General features: G+C 46.0%; 1 protein-coding gene across 3 annotated transcripts in view; it reads right to left on the reverse strand.

Annotated features, from left to right (window-relative positions):
* The window catches only part of Lama3 (laminin subunit alpha 3), a 219,437-nt gene that overhangs the window by 68,787 nt on the left and 131,099 nt on the right, over positions 1 to 19,551 (reverse strand). For 2 of the 3 annotated variants that reach the window (XM_038330298.1, XM_038330297.1), the window contains exons 1-2: positions 4,922 to 5,092; positions 2,235 to 2,348 (exon numbers count right to left, since the gene is read on the reverse strand). In XM_038330298.1, the coding sequence (XP_038186226.1) occupies positions 2,235 to 2,348; positions 4,922 to 5,092 (285 nt within the window). Of the gene's footprint in view, positions 1 to 2,234; positions 2,349 to 4,921; positions 5,093 to 6,165; positions 6,397 to 9,142; positions 9,227 to 10,936; positions 11,036 to 13,550; positions 13,713 to 16,510; positions 16,652 to 17,105; positions 17,251 to 19,551 lie in introns of those variants that run through there. The other variant, XM_038330296.1, reaches the window with a different exon arrangement.

Here is a 19,551-nt window from a genome sequence, read left to right on the forward strand (position 1 = left end):
GTTCTTGGGTGGCGTTGAGAGACAGACTTGACATCCAGCGATGGCTCTGTGGTAAGACAAGCGTTCAGACTCGATGAGAGCATCACTGTGTTACACACACCAGGCGGTCTCCAACACAGACCTTTGTTCAGGAAGACACGTGGGCTGGAAAACAACCCATTGGTGTCTTTTAGTCTTTTTGAACTTATTAGGTTAGAACCCAACAAAGTATTCTGTCGGGCGGCGCCTTTGGCACTCTCCTGTTCTGGCCTGCCCCAGCGTGCAGAGGAAGATCCCCAGGACACACAGAGCAGGCTCAGCATAGACCAGGACTCCACAGATGCTAGTCACAACACACAAAGCAAGCCCATGGCGGCAGAGTGAATTTCCAAAGGTCTTTGTCTTAACTGGGGGAGGCCCTGGCTATGAAATCTCTGATGGAACAGAAGAATGAAGCTAGAAATAAACAATGAGTAAATACATGAAAATGTTAAAAGGCTCTTTGGGACAAAAGTTACTTAAACTTTTTAAAGCCTTTTCTTTGTCATTTATTTTATTTATTTTTTATTTTGAGAGGGGGTCTCACTGTATCGACTTCTTAACCAGGACTCTGCTATGATGACCAGGCCAGCCTTCAACTCAGAGCTCCGCCTGCCCCTGCTCCCCAAGTGCTAAAATTAAAAGTCCAGAAGCAAGCTAATTTTATTGGAGAGAATCTGAACAATATTCCAGAGTAAGACCCTGATCTACCATGTAAATTATACATAATAATAACTGCCAAAAAAAGAAAAAAGAAAAAGTAACTGGAGGGCCTGGGGCTGCTGTGAGGAAGGAGAGATGAGGCCCCACTTCGCCACCATGCTTTGGTCCCTTCTTCTGCCTCTTCTGGATTCCCACCTTATCAAGGCAGCCATGAGGTGTCTGAGTGCAAATGAGTAGGAGTCATGGCATTTCGTTTGTATTTTAATAAATAAAGCTTACCTGAAGTTCAGAGAGGAAAACAGTCCCACTGGTCAGCCTTACAGACCAGTGGTAACGCACACCTTTAATCTCAGTAGATAAAGAAACTGGGTGGTGCATGCCTTTAATCCCAGCCCTAGAAAATGGGAGGAGACAGCTTCCAGTAAGCCTCATTCAGAGATTCCTGAAGGCAGGATTTTGGACTGAGGTCGAGGCAAGAGCCAGTGACTGTTTTGCTTTTCTGGTTTTCAGGTTGAACCCCAATTTCTCTCTCTGAGTTTTTATTAATCACGCTTCAACTAGGCGTGAGCCATATGCCATTCTTAGTATTCCCTCACTCGTTTTTCTTTCTTTACCCTCTTTTTTCCCTTCCATCACTAATGCCCTGCCTCTCTCCCTTCCCGTTTTTTTTTTTTTTTTCAGGTAAGGTCTCCTGTGTCTCAAGATGTCCTCAATCTGGTGGTTTGGATTAGAATGGCCCCATAGGCCCATGTATTTGAATTCTTGGTCATCAGGGAGTGGCACCATTGAGAAGGATTAGGAGGTGTGGCCTTGGTGGAGGACGGACGTTGTGACTGTGAGCGGGTTTTGAGGTTTCAGAAGCCCGCATCAGGCCCAGCGATGCTCTCTGCCTGCCTATGGATCAGGATGAAGAACTGTGAGGCACTGCTCCAGCACCTGCCTGCACATGGCCATGCTCCCCACCATGGTGATAATGGGCTAAATATCTGAAACCGTAAGCCAGCCCCAGTGAACCGCTTTCTCTTAAAGAGTTGCCATGGTCACGGTGTCTCTTCACAGCACTAGAACTGTGACTAAGACAACTTCGGATCTTCCTGCCTCCAACACCAGAGTCTGCCATCACAGCCTGGTTTATAGTGCTGGGGTCACACAGGCGAGGGCTCTGCCCACCCATCCCATCCTCAACACCCTGTAATAGACTCGCTGCTCCTCTGACAGCCACAGTGGCCCTATTGAAACCTGTCTCACCCCCCCACAAAATTGAGCCAAAGTAACACCTCAGACTTATTTTATATATCCAGGCAAACTTTAAGCTTCACCTACGATTCACTTATTAATACTACTTAATGAGGCAGAGGTAATAGGAATCCCATAACTGTAGGCAGGTGCTGTCTTCTGAGGGTGCATGTTACAATGAAAGCAAAGGGAAGTGTAAGCCCCTAATCCAGCCTGGTAGGTCAGAAGCCTCCTCCACGCCATAGCAATCTGCTTAGGTTTATGAGAGACAGGGGAAAGGTAAAGAAGTCTCCCTGCCAACCCCACAAACTACTCACAATGCACTTCCCCGAGCCGTCCTGGCAGCGATTTGAATGTCCATTGCAATTGCATGGGACACATCTTCCCGAGGGCAAGCTTTTGTTGTCCCGATAGTATCCAGGGCGACAACCCTATTTTTCAAACAAAAATGTTTCATCAATGCAAAGAAAAGAGAATTATTATTTCCTAAAGTTCGTCGCAATTCTGACTGTGGAGAAGTCAGGGTTTCAAAACCTCTCCCCAGGTGCTGTGTAGATTTCTGATACCAACCACCAGCCAGCTGGTTTGCTTTGTGGTAAGACTGTGCTGTGTCTTGGTGATGGTGGGAATGAGAGCTAACAGAGGAAGGAGAAGTGGGCCATGGGCCCCTCTCACACACCAGTTTTTTTTGAAGGGGTTGAGCATGTGGAAGGCTGGGAGTAAAGAGGAGTAGGCTTCCAGTCCCTTCTGGGGTTAAGCCAGACAATCCAAGTCCAGCTAATATCTCACCCCTCCCCATGTACGGGTTCAGACTCATGGGGGGGGGGGGGGCGGGATGGACATAAAAATTCTTCAATGGAGTCCACTTAATGATGGTACAATTACTGAAATCATTTCAGTGACACTCACTCCCCAGTGGTCAGCAGGGAGCCTGGATAGAAGTCAAGTGTTGAGTTCTCACACTTGAGTTGTCCACAAGAATTTGGTCCATTTTGAACACAGAGACCCTGCCCAAGAGTGTCTCTGGGTTTGGTGTTGTTTATATATATTTCGGTTTTGAGACAGGATTTCTTTGGGTAGCTCTGGCTGTCCTGGAACTCACTCTGTAGACCAGGTTGGCCTTGAACTCACATATCCACTTGCCTCGGCCTCTACCTCTGCATGCTGGGATTAAAGGTGTGTGTCACCACTACCCAGCAAAAGTTAATATTTTTTTCCATGGACTTACGTCTTGTTTAAAAGATTTTGTTAAGAACTTTCCATCAGGCCTTTAATCTCAGCACTTGAAAGACAGAAGCAGGAGGATCTCTATGAGTTTCAGGCAAGCCAGTGCTACAGAGTAAAATCCTATCTCCCCCCCCCCCAAAATCCAGCAGATGGCTATAAACCAGTGATTGGATTCTTACACACTCACTAGAATCATGTGGAGTTCTGCCTGCCTTTAAAAAGGATTATAGGCAAATATCTTGGCAGAGTCAATCCATGCACAGCCCAACACTGGACATTTCTCCTTGTTTGTGGTTCTGACCCCCCAGATCCTCGTCTTAAAGGACAAGGAAAAATTAATATTCCAACCCCTCTGAGGGATGGCCACAAGCAGCATATACATCCAATAGGACTCAGAAATGGCAGTCAAAGCAAAACTGAAATAAACAGGCCAGTCTCACTGCCCGTGTCCACAAAGGGAAAAAGTGTGGGATCATGTGCTGCCCAGGGTGGGGGCCTCTCGGCTCCTGCCTTCCCAAACAACTGATGGCCAACAGCTCATATAAACTGCAGAACATAATTCCCAATGCAACGCTCCTTTACATGATTAGGAATCATGTTTAAGCAAAGGGATATATTGCAATTTTTTTTTTTACTTCAAGGCTCTATATGAACAGGCTTGTTTAAAGGAGAATTAAATTATGAAAGGAATGTTCTGGGCTGATAGTTCAGCTGAGAGACATGCCTGAATGAAATCTCGTTGGGGACCACATGACCATATCTACAATAAATCAACTGAAGTATCAACTGGTGGCTGCCTTACCTACATCATGTCACTTGCTCAAAGTAATTATATTTGGTAAGGAACAGATTATTCAAATGAGCGAATAGGTCTCGTGAGTTGAAGTCACCATATTTGGACAAAAGCTTTAATTATACCTGCTTTGGCAAAGAACAGTCTATCATGATCAGAAGCAAAATGAGCCACCTTAATGTGCTTTTAATTACAAGCGGGAAAAATGCTCTGCCCAAGTTCCAGGTCATGTGACTCGGAGAACTTGCGAGTCAACTGTAACCATTTCATGCCTCCACAAAGTGAGCAACGGCATTTCCCAGAAGCACACAAGTTCTATGCAGAGCTCCTCTAGACGGGAATGCCTGTGTCCTGAACTGTAACAAAGACACTTAGACATGACAAAGCCGTGCTTTTAAGGATAAAATCTCCAGTGACATTTTATATTATAGATGATATAATGCCCCGTCCACTTTCTGGGTTAATTCCGTGAGCCACAGGCTCTGTCTCTCTGTAAGTATACATGCAGGGCAAGTAAGGAGTGAGCAGAATTCATGAATGTTTTGTGCCTGGCAAATCACAGCATGTCCGTGAGGCACTGCACAAACTGATCGCTTTTCTCAGCCTTGGCTCTTTTTGTTCCTCATGTTTTACTTTGTGGGTAGATTTTCCTCAAGTGAAACTTGCAAGCCTCCAGCAATAGACCCTTGTCCCAGGCTTGAGCTAGCTCCTAAAGGGAGCTAATTAATGGTACACCAATATTCCACAGCATCCAAGCTCTCAGCTGTCCAGGCATTGCATGGTGGGCTGATGTTTATGGAGCTTGTGGTTAATAACTCAGGAGAGCAATCAGTACAGCCCGGCAATAAACCCTGCCACTCACCCGGGAGGCTGCCTGCCCTTCCCCCCCAGCCCTCCCATCTACTCTGCAACACCCTATCACAAAATGTCACCAAGCTGGACACACTTTTCCCCACCCCGACCCGAAATTTAAAGGGGCATTACCTGACTGGGTCTGAGCTCCACATAACTTGCTTGCAGATGGTTTTGACCTGGACGCTGAAGAAAGGCTACCCTTTGCTGCTCTGAACCATACCCCAGGCACTGGTCTAGAGCCGCCCCAAAGATCCACAGCCATGCTGTGCTCCAGGCTGACCACCTCACTGCAGGGGACATCCTGATGCCTGGGTGCCCTGCCTGGCTGCGTGCAAAGATCTGTACTCTTCCTCTTATACTGCCCTTCCTGCTCAGTGCCCGGGCCTGTCTGACTCAGGAAAAGAAGGCTGTCTGCAGCAGGGGCCCCACCTTTAAACTTCACACATGACTCAGCCTACACAGAGAGAAAAACACATAACCGTTCCACAGGTAAGTACAGCCCTTGGTAATTCCTGTGAGACGGGGCAGACGTCACCTTCTACCCACCTGGCCCTGCAGACAGCCCCAGGTGATTAGAAGCAGCTGTAAAGCCCAGGCTGAGTTGATGCAAAGCCACACCCTGACCACAGGGTGCTAATCTACAGCTCCTCTTTGCCTTGGGTTGTTTTATATTTTAAATCACTTACAAAAGAGATGGAAGGCATCAGGCTGACTGGAGGCAACCTGTGAGGCAACTCACAAGAAAAGGAGTCTCCAGGATGCTATGTAAGGGAGAAAGTTTCTGCTTTAAGCAGGGAAGTGAGGACATTTGCTAGTTCATGTACATTTGGGGCCTGAGCTACACAGAGCATCAATGCAGTCTCCCACTAATTTTGCCAACACTGATTCTTGTTAGGAAAAGAACACATGGATGTATGGGTGGAGAGAGAAACAGTTTCATTTTGCAGTGCATTCTAATAAACTGAGGGTAACTTTAAACATCTCAGACCTGCTAAGAGGTGGAAAACGGGAGGAGATTTTCCCTTTTGCATTCAGGGAATCCTTGGGATTTTCCTGCACTAGGGTAAGAGGGAGACAGAAGGAGACTCTGGCCCAGCTTACAGGAAAGGAGAGACAAACACTGAGCCTTCCTTCCTCTGATTTCTACATCTATGGAGTGCCCATGGTCTCCTTTGAATGTCAAGACACGGTGTTGTCTTTGACACGTTTTGACTCCCTAAAGATCACCCAGGGGAAGATACACTTGGATGATGGGTAGAGAGCCCCAGCTGTGCCTGCTGAATTGCTGGACAGCAGCCAGAAAAAGTCAGACACAGACTGGGGGCCCCAGGCAATGAGGAAATGAGGAATACCATACTGGGAAAGTTTCCTACCTGACATGAGTCACCTGTGTAGTCAGGGGGACAGGCACACAGCTCCACAAGATGGGCTCTGGGTCCACTTCCTGTGTCGGAGGCCTCCTCCATCCCTACCTCGCCCAGAGTGAGCCTCTGTGTCTCAGTGAAGTGGAGACCCCGGATGTACAGTCCTTCCAAGTGGGACAGCACCATCATCAGCTCTTCCCGGGACACCGGGGCACCATTGCCAGCATGCCTGAAGTTCCCCTGCACAGCAAACGGAGAGGTTTCCTTAGGCAAGGTCACTTTCAGAGAGACAGGCCCCGGGAATGGGTTAAATCAAAGCCATTCAGACTGTGTAAGGAAAAAAGAGCCAAAGAAAGAAAGATGGGCAGTCACACCACGCTACTGCAGGGAAGGCGGTCTCCAAGACCAGTGCCACGCCTTTGTAAATGTACTTTAATCTGGGAAAATATAAAGTCAGTGACAAAGATGCAAAAGAAAAAGCAGCTCCACCAGGTAATAATAGCTCGACATGCACACTTAGGACAGCAAACAATCTTTTCTTGCACACGTATTTGTTTTATTAATTTGCTGCTTTGTTTGTGCGCTTGGGTTTTTTGTTGTTGTTTTGTTTTCTGTGAGACAGAGTCCAGCTAAGTAGCCTTGGCTGGCCTGGCACTCAGGATCCTTCTACCTTAACCTCCCAAGTGCCAAGATGACCAGTGTGAGAAACTCCATGACTCTTCATATCATCATTGCCTGTCCTGGTACTCATTCTGTAGACCAGGCTGGCCTCAAACTCACAGAGATTCATCTGTCTCTGTCTCCTGAGTGCTGGGATTAAAGGTGTGCACCACCATCCACCTGCTTGTAATTTTATTGTTTAAAAAAAATCCGACATGAAATGTACCATCATTTCCATTCCATTTACAGATTCTGCAGCGCAGTGGCCTGGGCTATGAGCGCAACATTGCACAAGGCTGGAAAACTTGCTCATGATTGAAGCTCCAGGCAGACCCTTCTAGCCATGAAAAAACACCCTACTTTCCAAGAGCTGGATTGTTTTAGAGACCTCATATCAGTGGACTCATACCCTGTGTGTTTTTTGTGACTGGGTACTTCTTATCAAGAAGTTATTTAGCGCCGGGCGGTGGTGGCGCACGCCTTTAATCCCAGCACTCGGGAGGCAGAGGCAGGCGGATCTCTGTGAGTTCGAGACCAGCCTGGTCTACAAGAGCTAGTTCCAGGACAGGCTCCAAAGCCACAGAGAAACCCTGTCTCAAAAAACCAAAAAAAAAAAAAAAAAAAGAAGTTATTTAGCAATGAATTTTCATCATTCAGATCACTGCACTAATTTTTTTGCATGTAATTTATCCTGTGTTTCTTTGCTTTGTAATTTTTCCACTGCATATGGTGTATATGTATAAGTGTATATATGTCAGAGCACACGTGGAGCTCCGGGGACAGCTTGCAGGCACCAGTCCTCTCCACCGTGTCGATTCCTGGTATCGAACTCTGGTTTTCAGGCTTGCTAGCAGATGTCTTCTCAGCATTCGTGTTACTGAGGGTCACTCGCATGTTCTCTGCATTTTTCTTTCTGCATGCGAGTCACAGTGCACGTGTGTGGTTCTCTTCCATCTATTAGAGCTTGGGGATCTGGCACTGATATCTTAGTGACTCTCATCATGTTTGGGAAGTAATTGCTTCTTCAAATAGTTGCCTTTCTCTTTCTCATATTTCTATTATATATATTGGTACACTTGAGCTCCTCCAAGCTCTCATCTGCCTACAAAACCATGTAAACACCATACATCTTGCGGTACGTTATATTCTAGATTATGCAGTGGGGGTTTTGAGCTTTGGTCATGACAAAATGCCATATAGTAACTGGTTTACGCTATGTAGTTTGTCATGGCCCTGAAGCTCCAAGTTCACATCCAGGTGCTGGCTGCATGAGCTCCTGGCGAGGCTCTCTTCCTGATTTGCAGATGACCATCATCATTGCATCTGCACAGGAAGCAAGAAGGCAGCGTTCTGATGGGCTTTGTGTGCTGGCTTATTTGAAGTATTTATGTGTGGCAGTCTACATGTGCATGCATATGCAGGAACGTGTCTCTAGAGAACAGAGGGGGGCACTGAACGCGCTACAGCAGGAGTTTCGGGAGGCTGTGAGCCACCCAGTCTTAGTGCTGGGAGCCAAACTCAGAGCCTCTGCACACGAAGCGATTCTCTTAAACATTGAACTTCTCTATCTCTCCAGCACTAGAGAACATGAGCTCTCTGTTGTTCTGGGCATGAGAGATGACTCAGAGGGTGAGTGATGGAGATGGGTAGATTCCTTAGGCGTGCTGGCCAGCCTACCTGGCAAGTTTCATGCCAAGAGAAAGCTTGTCTTAGACAAAGGCAAAACAGCAGCTCAGGAACTATAGCTGAGGTTGTCCTCTGGTTCCTTGCCTCCCCCCACCCCCCAACATGCATGTGCATGTACACACACACACAGGATAGGGGAAATATTTATAAAAGAGATATAAACAAAAATAAATGCATCAAACACTCAATGGTGTATTATATTCTAGATTATGTGGTGGGGGTTTCTCACTGTGTGTGTGCATATGCATGTGTGATGGTGTTATATGTAGATTATGTGGTGGGGGTTTCTCACTGTGTGTGTGCATATGCATGTGTGATGGTGTTATATGGAGGTCAGAGGACAAATTTTGGAAGTCAGTTCTCTCCTTTTACCACCTAAGTTCTAGGGATCAAACTCAGGTCAGGTTGGCATCAAGCATCTTTACCCATTGGCTTTGTTTTATTTGCTTGTTTTTTTAAACCATACCACCCCACCCTCTGTGTGTGTGTGTGTGTGTATGATTTTTTTCTCTCTCATTATATTTATACGTCTCTGTATAAATGCAATCTTAAGTATTCTTAAAATATTCTTAAGTGAAAATCTTGACTTAACTAAAACACAGAACAAAAAGATCATCAAAGACCTTTTCTGGTATTTTACCTCAACCATTTGTACCCTTCCATGATGCAGCCTGTCTGGCCGTGGGTCACTGGAATCCGTGTGGATGATGGACATGTGCCGACCCTGTTTAAAAGGAAGCAGGCATGCATTAGTGCCTTAGCTTGGATGTTTTGAATGTTATATTGATGTTAAAACAGATTTCTATGTGTATCCACATTATATGAGACACCTGGCCCTAAACAGTTCAGAACTGGCTGGGTTAGTGACCTGCACACAAGTGAATAGTGGCTGGTATGGTATGCTTTCACACATATGAAAACTACCTTGACCAGAACGGGTTTTAAAATATGAAGGAAGAATAAGAGCAGGTGAGATAGGTCGGTGGTTAGGATCACTGGCTGTTCTTCCAGAGGACCCAAGTGCAGTTCCCAGTATCCTCTCAGAGTTTCACAACATCTATTATCCAGGCCCAGGGGATGTGCTGCACAGATCCTGTGCATAGACAAACATGCAGATGAAACACTCACACACATTAAATAAAATTCTTTTAAAAATGGAGAAAAGTATTCATCTTAACCATCCTTTGTAATAAATGTGGGAAGTGCATTTCATTGCTGCCAATATGATGTGCTTTGGTGGCAGCTTCCTGGAGCGCGCAGTGGTGAAGGGTTAACAGAACCTTGCTTTGCAGCTAGTACGCTCAGCACACTGAAGAAGAGGAGCTTATAGATGAAGGCATGGGCCCATGGTTCCGGCCCTGCCTATGGGTCACCTTCTCTCAGGTGCCTCTTGGGGGCTTTCATAGGACTGCATGGGCATGTCCGTGCCCTGTATTAACATTTCCACCCAAGGCATACATCACAGCCCAACTGTTTTGTGTCAGCTCCAAACCTGGAGGCAGCCCATTCGTGAGAGCAGAACATTATCTAGGATCAAACCTTAATCTAAGGAACATGCCCCAAAGGCTCTTAATTACAGTGGTTTAAAATACAACAACAAAGAAAAATTCTTGTGAGCCTAAATGATTTCCATGTCTGAAGTTAAAATCAAGGGGAGATTTTGATCATTACCTCCCAGAGCATTCCAAGAGTGTGCAATTAAGTCCGCTGCAGTAGAGATTACATGCAGCAGTAGCTGCAGCTAGGAGATGTGCTGCAGAAAGCAAAGCTGAAACCCTGCAGCCCTGCGGGGACAGGACTTTTATCGCATGACAGCTTTCCTTATGCAACTCTCAAGTCTTTGTTGCATCATTTGCACCACGCTCTGCTTAAGTTCCTTTGAGTTTTTACCACAATTCAATACATTTGTTTACCGGTCAAAGCAAAAGATGGATGATCAGGGCTTGCACACAAAGATCTACCGGGCACACGGGGCCTTTGCCATGAAGATGTGTGTGAGGCTTGCTGGCCCATTTGCAGTATATGATACAAAGAAACCTTCCCAGAAGCTGGAGTTGCCAGCACCCATAGCATCTAAGGCAGAAATGGAGGTGGGGATGGAGCTCATAGCAGGTGTGAGTTCTTGGATTACATCTCCAGCAGCCCCCTTCCAAGGCAAGCAAAGGCAGACTTAGCTTCAGGCTAGGGCTCCTGAACTCATATTCCAAGGATTTGTCCTGTATTGCAGGGGTGCCATGAAGCGTGAACTCAAAATCATTTTTGAGACTAACTTGAAAGATAAAACCGTAATAAAACGCAAGCTGGTTTCAAAGATGAAATACAGCTACATTGGGATGAAAGAGGGAAAGCCTAACATTCTGCACAACCCTGGTTATGGGCACAGCCTTGGTTATGGCACAGCTTCCTGCCGCTCGGCCCACACCCTAGTACCTACAGTGAGCTGTACGTTCGGCTGCTTTTCCAAGAGAACCATGTCGCCAGGTAAGCCAAAGGACTTGGCTTGGTAGGTGAGGTAGCCGCCATATGAGGAAACCTGAAATTGAAAGAACAGCATCAATAGCCTGAAAATGACCAGGCTGACACTAACCCAGATGTTTGGAAAGACGAACATCTGCAAAGACACTCTTGGGAGGACGGGGCTAATTATGCTGCCTTCATGGGCTGCTTATGCCATTTTCAGATTCCTGAAGACCATTAACACAAACGTGTTTTATAAGTGGGAATGTACTTTTATTAAAAAGAAAAGGTAACAACCATACTATAACAAACAAGATATTTTTCCTTCCATGATGACTAAATAAAAAGCTTGCTTAATACAAAGACAGTCCAAGAAATCTATCTAGAAGAAATTGGTTTACCAGTTGCAAAATAAACCTCTAAAAATAAATTTAAAAAATCCCTGAAGCAGATGGTGACTATTCCCTATGCTGCTATAAATTTTGCTGGAGAGAGAAGCCATGAAGTCCGCTACCTCAGAGACACGGACTGGACCAGCACAGTGTGACCTTGGTGGCAATGTGGCAGTGAATGGCCATAGTTTTCTGTTAACTGGGTCCCCTCTGCTCCTGGTCTACCCCCTTTGAAATCAGCTAGGAACGAGGGACTGAGGAGAGTCTGTTCATAGCAGCATCTCAGCTGAGAACAAAACACTGCTCCAGGGGAGAGACAGAGAGTGGCCCTGGGGCCCTAGCCTTGGAGGCTTCTGCTAGGACCTGCTTTCTGACAAAGCTTCCCAGAGCTGTGTTCTCAGGGTCTGGAAGCATTTCCATGAGACTCATAGGCTCGTCTAATTGATTTTAATCACTGTCCTTTTGATAGGCTAGGGTGGCTTTTAAAATATGTACATAAATTTTGATAAAGTTGTAGTGGCTTGAGTTAGGAATGTTCCCCACGGGCTCAGGTATTTGGATAACTGGTTCTCTACTGTGGTGTTGTTGGGGGTTGTGGAACTTTTAGGAGGTGTTGCTTTGCTGCAGAAAACACATTACTTGGGATGGCTTTGAGAACGCATCCCTTCCCTACCTATAGCCCTCTCTCTATTTCTCTGTATGGTTGGAGACACGATCTCTCAGCTTCCTGCTGCCATGCCTCCACCAAAACAAATCCTTTCTTGTAGATGCTGCTTTTGGTCATGGTGTTTTATTACAGTAACGGAAAGGAAACTAACACAGGAGAGTTTCATTGTCCTTGCTTTGACTGTGGGCTCAATTTAGTGACTCATTTCTAATAAGTTAATGAGCAGAATAAAGCAGAAATGAGATTTCTCCTTTTCCATAGTTGAGTTTTAAGATTTCATGACTCTGTCTTGAGTTCTTTCATTAATTATTGCTATCATTCTTCTTCCTCAGTTTGCAGAAACCAGGCGCCATGTCATGAGGCTCCATGAACAGCCCAGGACAATTTCATGCCATGAGGCTCTGTGAGCAGTCCAGGACGGTCTCACGTGATGAGTATCCGAAGCTTCCAGCCAGATTTAGCAAGGCACAGAACCCTTCTAGCACCATGGTAGTGGCCTTAGCAATTGACTCTTCTAGTTCCAAGATGACTAGGCCTGACTAATATCTTGACCACAACCCCAGAGGAAACTCTGGGCCATTGTCTCCTGGATCCCCAGTCTACAGAAACTGCAGTTACTTGTCCCCTTAAGCTGCTGTGCAGTACAGATGTCAAACACATAATAGGAACGAAGGTTTAGTGGCTGATGGAGGCGTGGGTCAGGTGGAAGAGCAATTCTGGGCACATGAAAATGTCAAAGTCCACAGTTCTTCATCCAGAATTAGAGATCTGGAGCCAACAGTGAGTTAACAACTACTGAGCTAACTCACAGACATTGAGTTAATTCCTCAATGACTGATAATTTCATCAATTTTGCCTACATAATGGAACCTCTGTAAACACCTTGTTGTTTATTTAAGCCATGCACAATATGAAATTATGACATCCTGTGAGCTGCGCCCTATGAAATCCTCCCTTTCTACCAGCTTCTCTTATGACAGACTTGAAGCCTATGCCACCTGATCGTGTTTCTACACAGGGACTGGACTGGGCTCATCGTGGCCAGGCTCTGTCTTACAGTGTGTGTTGCTCACTGATAAGATCCTGGAGGAGTGTCATTATATTCACTTGGTCCTGCTCATGAGAGTCTAACTGCCATGGGGCCTCTGCTTCTTTTAATAACTCTGTGAGTCACTTCTCATTCTCCTGACAAGGAGCCTTTCTGCTTTAAAACAAAGACTCCTCGGCAGAGTGTTTAAAGTCACCTGGCTCATTTGCAACAGCTATTATTTAAATGGTTTTATATTTCCCTAGAGGAGAGTTCCTTGGCATGGCTTCCTTTTCTGGGAACTTGTGTAAGTGGGACACACACATGAGGTACTTTTGCCACCCTCTGTGTGATGGGAGGCAGGACATCTCCTTCGATGTTGCCTAACTTGTAAATGTTAACTACCTGACCTTGCAGATGCTCCTCCCTGATCTCTAAGAAATGATAATTATATAGTGATAGCTGAGACCACAGAGGGCTCAGAAGGACATCAGACCATCGTTACCTTGTCACCTAGGTAGGATGGAGGTGACACCCAGGATGCACTGTGGACTGATGATGGCAGCTCCTGCAGATCTGCAACCATGCTGTTGCTGCCGGGGTTGAAGGACACAGGGACATCAACTCCATCTGCTGTCTCGAGACGCCAGCCCATCATGTCTACAAACTAGAGCACAGTAATTGTGGCTTTTAGAGTGGTGGCTACATCATCATCACTGAAAGACTCACACAATGACCACCTAGCTTCAAAACTTTCCTTTCTGTATCTTTTTAAAATGCTAGCTATTAAACTCATGTAGTGTGGAGTTTATCAGTGAGTCACACCCCAGCCCCAACCATCTCACCTTGAGTCTGCCCTCTCTGGGCATGGCAGAGCTGTCACCTAACTCTGCTTCCCTTCTGACCCAGGGAGCATGGGACCACATATATGTGGGCTCTATCTGTGTATTACCACATACCTTGGTTTCTGACATGTGGTGGTTATTTACTGGATGTTCAAATAATCAAAAAGTAGGTGGATGAATAATAATAACTTGGTTGTGGGCATCTTTTAAAGTGAAGTCAAAGGCTGGAGAGATGGCTCAGTGTCTCCTAGCACCTGGTGACTCACAACCACCTGAAACTCCAGTTCTGGGTATCAAATGCCCTTTCTGGCCTCTGAGGGCACCTCCACTCATATGGTATACATACATACATGCAGGTACATGCACATATACATAGATGATAAATAAATCTTTAAAAGATGAGATCCACATACAGAAGGATATAGGAGGAATTCAGGGGACACTCCCCATTACAGATGGGCAATTTCTTATGGATAGAGTCATGGAAAGGGGGAAAGGGAAGGGTGGACATCTTCAGTTGTGTAAGCACTGGTGGCTCCGTCAGGCTCCAATGAGGAATTACAATTCAGTGATCACATAGATGACCCTAGCAAACTAAATGGGTAACAGAATAAAACCAAGGGCCATTGACCCTGGAAAGAGACAGGAAGGAAGGAGAAGGGGTTGGCAGGGGCAGGAGGGAGGTAAGAGTGGGAGGGGAGGGAATAACCAGAATACATTCTGTACATGAAGAATTAATTTAGATTTTTAAAAGGTTTTTGACAACATTTTTTTTTTTTTTTTTTGGTTTTTCGAGACAGGGTTTCTCTGTGGCTTTGGAGCCTGTCCTGGAACTAGCTCTTGTAGACCAGGCTGGTCTCGAACTCGGACAACATTTTAAAAAATTAATTGTGTTTTGAAATACAGTAGCCCAAGTAAAATATTTCCTTTGTCACTGAGGAAGCCAGCTCCATTTAGAGGGGAGGGAAAACAAAGAATTGACTAGGAACACTTAGAAGTATGCTGTGAGGGGTAAAAGGGGAGACTACAGAGCAGATTTACAAACTATGTTTCCTTCCACAAACCAGTCCAGCCTCCACTCAGTAAGCAGTAAAATATGTAAAGCAATATTACACAGAAACAGTACGCACGATGCTACTGGCTTATGGACTAATGAAGTTGATAAAATCTTAGTTTTATAAAGTTAATTTCAGAATAGACGGAGAGGGAGACAGCTCAGCGGGAAAGTACTTGTCTCACAAGCACGAGAACCTGAGTTTGATCTCCAAGAAGCCACAGGAAAAAAAGCTAGGTGGGGTGACACACACATGCAGTCTCAATGCTTGGGAAGTGAAGGCAGGGGGATGCCAGTCAGTATAGCCAAGGTAAGATCCAAGCTCACTTAGGGGTTACCTCAGAGGTAGAAGTGGATAACAATGTAAGAAGACACTTAACATTGACCTCTAGCTTCAACATGCATAGGCACACACCCTTCCATGTGGTAAAACATTTGAGAAAGAAATTTTAAAAGGAAGAATATAGAAGAGAGTGAAGACTGTGTTATTACAACCATAAAATATTTTGTAGGGCTGGAGGGATAGCAGAGACTAAAATGCACATACACAAGGTCCAGACTTTGCATCCCCAGAACCCATGTAAAGGCTGGGCCAGCAGGGCAGCTCACCTCAGGAGGTAGACATAACTGTCCCAGAGCAAGCTGGCTGGAGCAGCAGAACTGGCAAGCTCTGGTGTCAGAGAGAGCCCACCTCAGAATGCATGGCGAACCATGACAAGGGAAGCCATCCAACAGGAGCATCTGCCTGCACATAACACATGTCCAAGCACATCTACACATCCACACGAACCCAGGCATGTGCAAACACACTCCCTACATGTTTGTGAGGTGTAGATTATTGGGCCCCCTAGCTAGCCTCAGAGTGGGAACTGGTGACCACAAAGACCAGCAGATGTGTAGAAGGGCAGAACTTTCAGTCCATCGCTAGCCTTTCCATAGGTCAATTATCAGTTATGTTAATAACCAATAGCTATTGGCTTAATCAATCGTATCTACATAATGGGAGCTCTATGAAGACAATGAATGATATTTTTGGAGAGCTCCTCAGTGCTGGGAGGGCTCAGGGGAGTGGAATATCAGAACTTCGCGGAGATGGAAAGTTAGTATGTTCGTGAACTTTCTGATGCTCGGCCTGTAGATTTCTCTATCCAAGTGTCTGTCTGGATATCTGTCATATCCTTTACAATACAACAAATCTATTCATTGACTGAGTATTTTCTAGGCATCTTCTATGTCCCAAATCCTGTCCTAAGCCCTGTCCTAAGCCCTAAATATGTTAAGGACTTCATATTCCACTTATGGAGAAAGGAAAGACAGTAATTTTTAAAGTTAAAGGTATAATATGTTACAAAGTGTTAAACGCTATGGAGAAGTCAAGGGCAATGATACAGATACTGACCAGGATTATCTGTTTCCAGGGAGAGGTAGGAGAAAGCGTTCTGAGCATGTGACATCTGATCAAAGACCTGAATAATCTGAAACACATTCATGATGGCCTCCACAGAGACAGTGCTGCAGGCCAAGGAGCTGCCAGGTTAGGAATACTGACCAAGAACCCAAACACACCTTAGATCTTTGCTTGTGTGAGCTTTGGCAGTCAGTAGTCACTCCAAAACAGAAGCACATGGTGCAACCCTTTGGGCTGGCAGGGTTTAAGTAGAACGATCCTTTGCGACACACTTGGCATTCTGGGCCTTCCACGTTTTCCTGTTGAAACAAAACATGAAGAGTGAGTCCTGTAAGACACTCGAGCATCGGGAGACACAGACAGCACTGTGAACTATGGGGCTGTAGGACACTCTAGCATCGGGAGACACAGAGACAGCACTGTGAACTGTGGAGCTGTAGGACACTCTTTGGTACCTGTGGCAGAAAAGACAGCCTTGGATCCTCATCCATGAACAAATTACAAGGAAGAGATGAACCTCCTGATGCTATAGAAAACAGTTCATGTTGATTTTTCTAAAAGGATTTGTGCTTATTAACAGACTGTCATAGGGAAAGGGATGGGGGCTGTAGCCTTTCTAAAAGATTAAGAAAGATCTTTCCTTCATTAGGCCTGTGAAGGGAGAGGGTAAGTACAAAATGCTGCATACATTACAGAAATCATCGCAGGTCAGTTCCCTGGAAGAACCCCCAAGCATCAAAGGACTTGCTTTACCTTGCACATGCAAGCCCCAGTCCCTGGGTCACACACATTTGGCTCAGTCCCATCTCTGTGACAACTGCAGGGGACACACTCAGGGAAGTGGTGGAAGCCAGGAGCACATCTGTCACACTGCTGCCCTGTGATTCTAGGCTTACACCTGCACAGGAATAAAGGAAACAGAACTCCCATCACTGCTCCTCGTACGACTCTGAAAGATCTCCTGCCTCACGATAGGGCAGCTGCTGAAAGACACCAATCACACAGGCACAGGGGCTGAGTGTGGCTGCTGACACCCACAGAAAGCAAGTGAAGATTCCACCATGGAAGACCTGTGACCCCTGGATCAGAGTCCTTGCTAAGGGTTGGAGGTGCAGAGATGTGTAACACCACTCCCCCAAAGCCCACAAGTAGAAATGGGAACAGTACACATGGGTCCAGCCTAGAAGAGCTACCAGTTTCCCCAGGGGAGGTAATGCCTGGGCTGATCTTAAATGCTGTAGTGCTGGTGTTTCAGATGAAAGGAACACAGTATGAACACCACCGAGTGTGTTCATGAAGCACACGCCTGGTGTCACTAGAACTGAAGCCCAAGAGGAGATTGTCAAACCTCAGGTCTGTCAAGTTAGATGAGAGTTCAGTTGTGCCAAGGAAGGACTGGTTTCTGTCCCATTTACCACAGCACAGTGGTTAAGAACTGTGCACCAAAGGCAAACTGCTTGGGGTTCTAACCCAGGCCTCGGATATGAAACGTGTTATCTTTACAAGTTGCAGGATGCTCGCTACTCTGCAACAATCAAATCCCAATGCTGCATCTCCTTCAAGGCTACTCCTAAGTCAGGATGGAGAGGGACAGTGAGCTTGATGGAGCCTAAGGAGGAGAGGATGTGGCCAGACCGTGGGCACGGTAGAGACGAGGAAAAGAGTTCCAACTGAAGGCTGCCAGGTCAGGAGCTAGCTTCGGGAAGAGGGTTTAGGGCGGGCATAAGAATGGTTTCTAAAGTGTTTTGAGTGGAGGTTTCTGGGACTTCATTCTGGAACTTCCATGAGGTTGGGGAAGAAGAAGAGATTAAGAGTCCCAGGTTTCCAGCTCAGTATATGATGGATCCCAGACCCCGCGGAGGCTAAGGAGAAAAGGAATCAGTGAGTAGGAGCCTCTGGGCAGGAAGTAGCTAAGGGAAGCAGATGGCAAGAGGAGCCATTTAGGGCAAGTCCAGAAGAGAGGGACCATGAGAGCCTGAGCCCACGGACACTGACTTGTCAGTCACCAGCAAATGCAGCTGACGCATGGGGTGAGCGAGAAAAGGTCGATCAGAGGGACAGGACCCTGAGGCTCACGATATAGGGGACAGGAGAAGGGGGGACTCACCATGTAGGGGACAGGAGAAGGGGGACTCATCATGTAGGGGACAGGAGAAGTGGGACTCACCATGTAGGGGACAGAGGAAGAGGGTGAGCGAGCTGTGTGCTCTGTTCCTTGTCCCATACCTAAGTGAGAGCAGCTGCTTTTTAATCAAACATCTGCTTGTAACCACAGAAAGGGTTTTTGTTAATAGTGAGAATGGAGGCAAGCAGCTTAAATTGCAGTGCTATGTATGCTGCAGCTCACTGTAACTCATCCCCTTTACAACCAGTTTTCGCACATCTACGAAAATGGATTTTTGCACCGAATAAGACACTGTGTGAGACCCTCAGGCTTGAGCCTTGCACACACTGGCATGTCTCTGTGATGAATCCTGTTTACCCCTGGCCTCGAGGAGCACACGGCCCAGTCCATACCCAGCACACCTGAAAAGGTGAAGTCAGCATCACCAGTACGGCCTGCTGACAACTCCAGTATCTGGCCAGCTCTTCAGGCCCAGCCAGCTCACATCCTCATTGTCTGACACTGCAGACACTATCCTTAAAACTACACCTGGTCAATTTAGATGGGAAGTGTGAGGTCATCTAGAACCACACAGGAGGAATTCATAAGCGTTCTGCTAGAAGCAATCACACTAGTGCAGGCATCAGAAATTTTCAAAGGGGATCAGGGATATACCAAAGAAGCTGGATAAGTTATGAACCACCTCACCCTCCCCTTACCTCCACACAACCCTATATACACATACATACAACCTACGCACACACACCCTATACACTCATATCCTATATACACACACCCTACAATACACCCTACACACACACACACACATATACACACACACACACACACACACACACACACACATACACACACACACACACCTGCCTTTCACTATCAGAAAGCTTCTGGAACCAGGTTAATAACTTCCAATCTATTCTCATGAAATTCAAACTAAATTCAATCAGATAGCCAAGAAAAAAATCTAGAACCTGGTGGCCCAGAGAGGCAAAGAACAAAAAATTCCATGTAGCAGTTACCACTGCATAACTGTGTCCAAAATACCTGACAGAGATGACTTATAAGAGTAAACCCCTG

This window comes from Arvicola amphibius, chromosome 5, assembly GCF_903992535.2.
Source record: "Arvicola amphibius chromosome 5, mArvAmp1.2, whole genome shotgun sequence".
Taxonomy (NCBI): Eukaryota; Metazoa; Chordata; class Mammalia; order Rodentia; family Cricetidae; genus Arvicola; species Arvicola amphibius.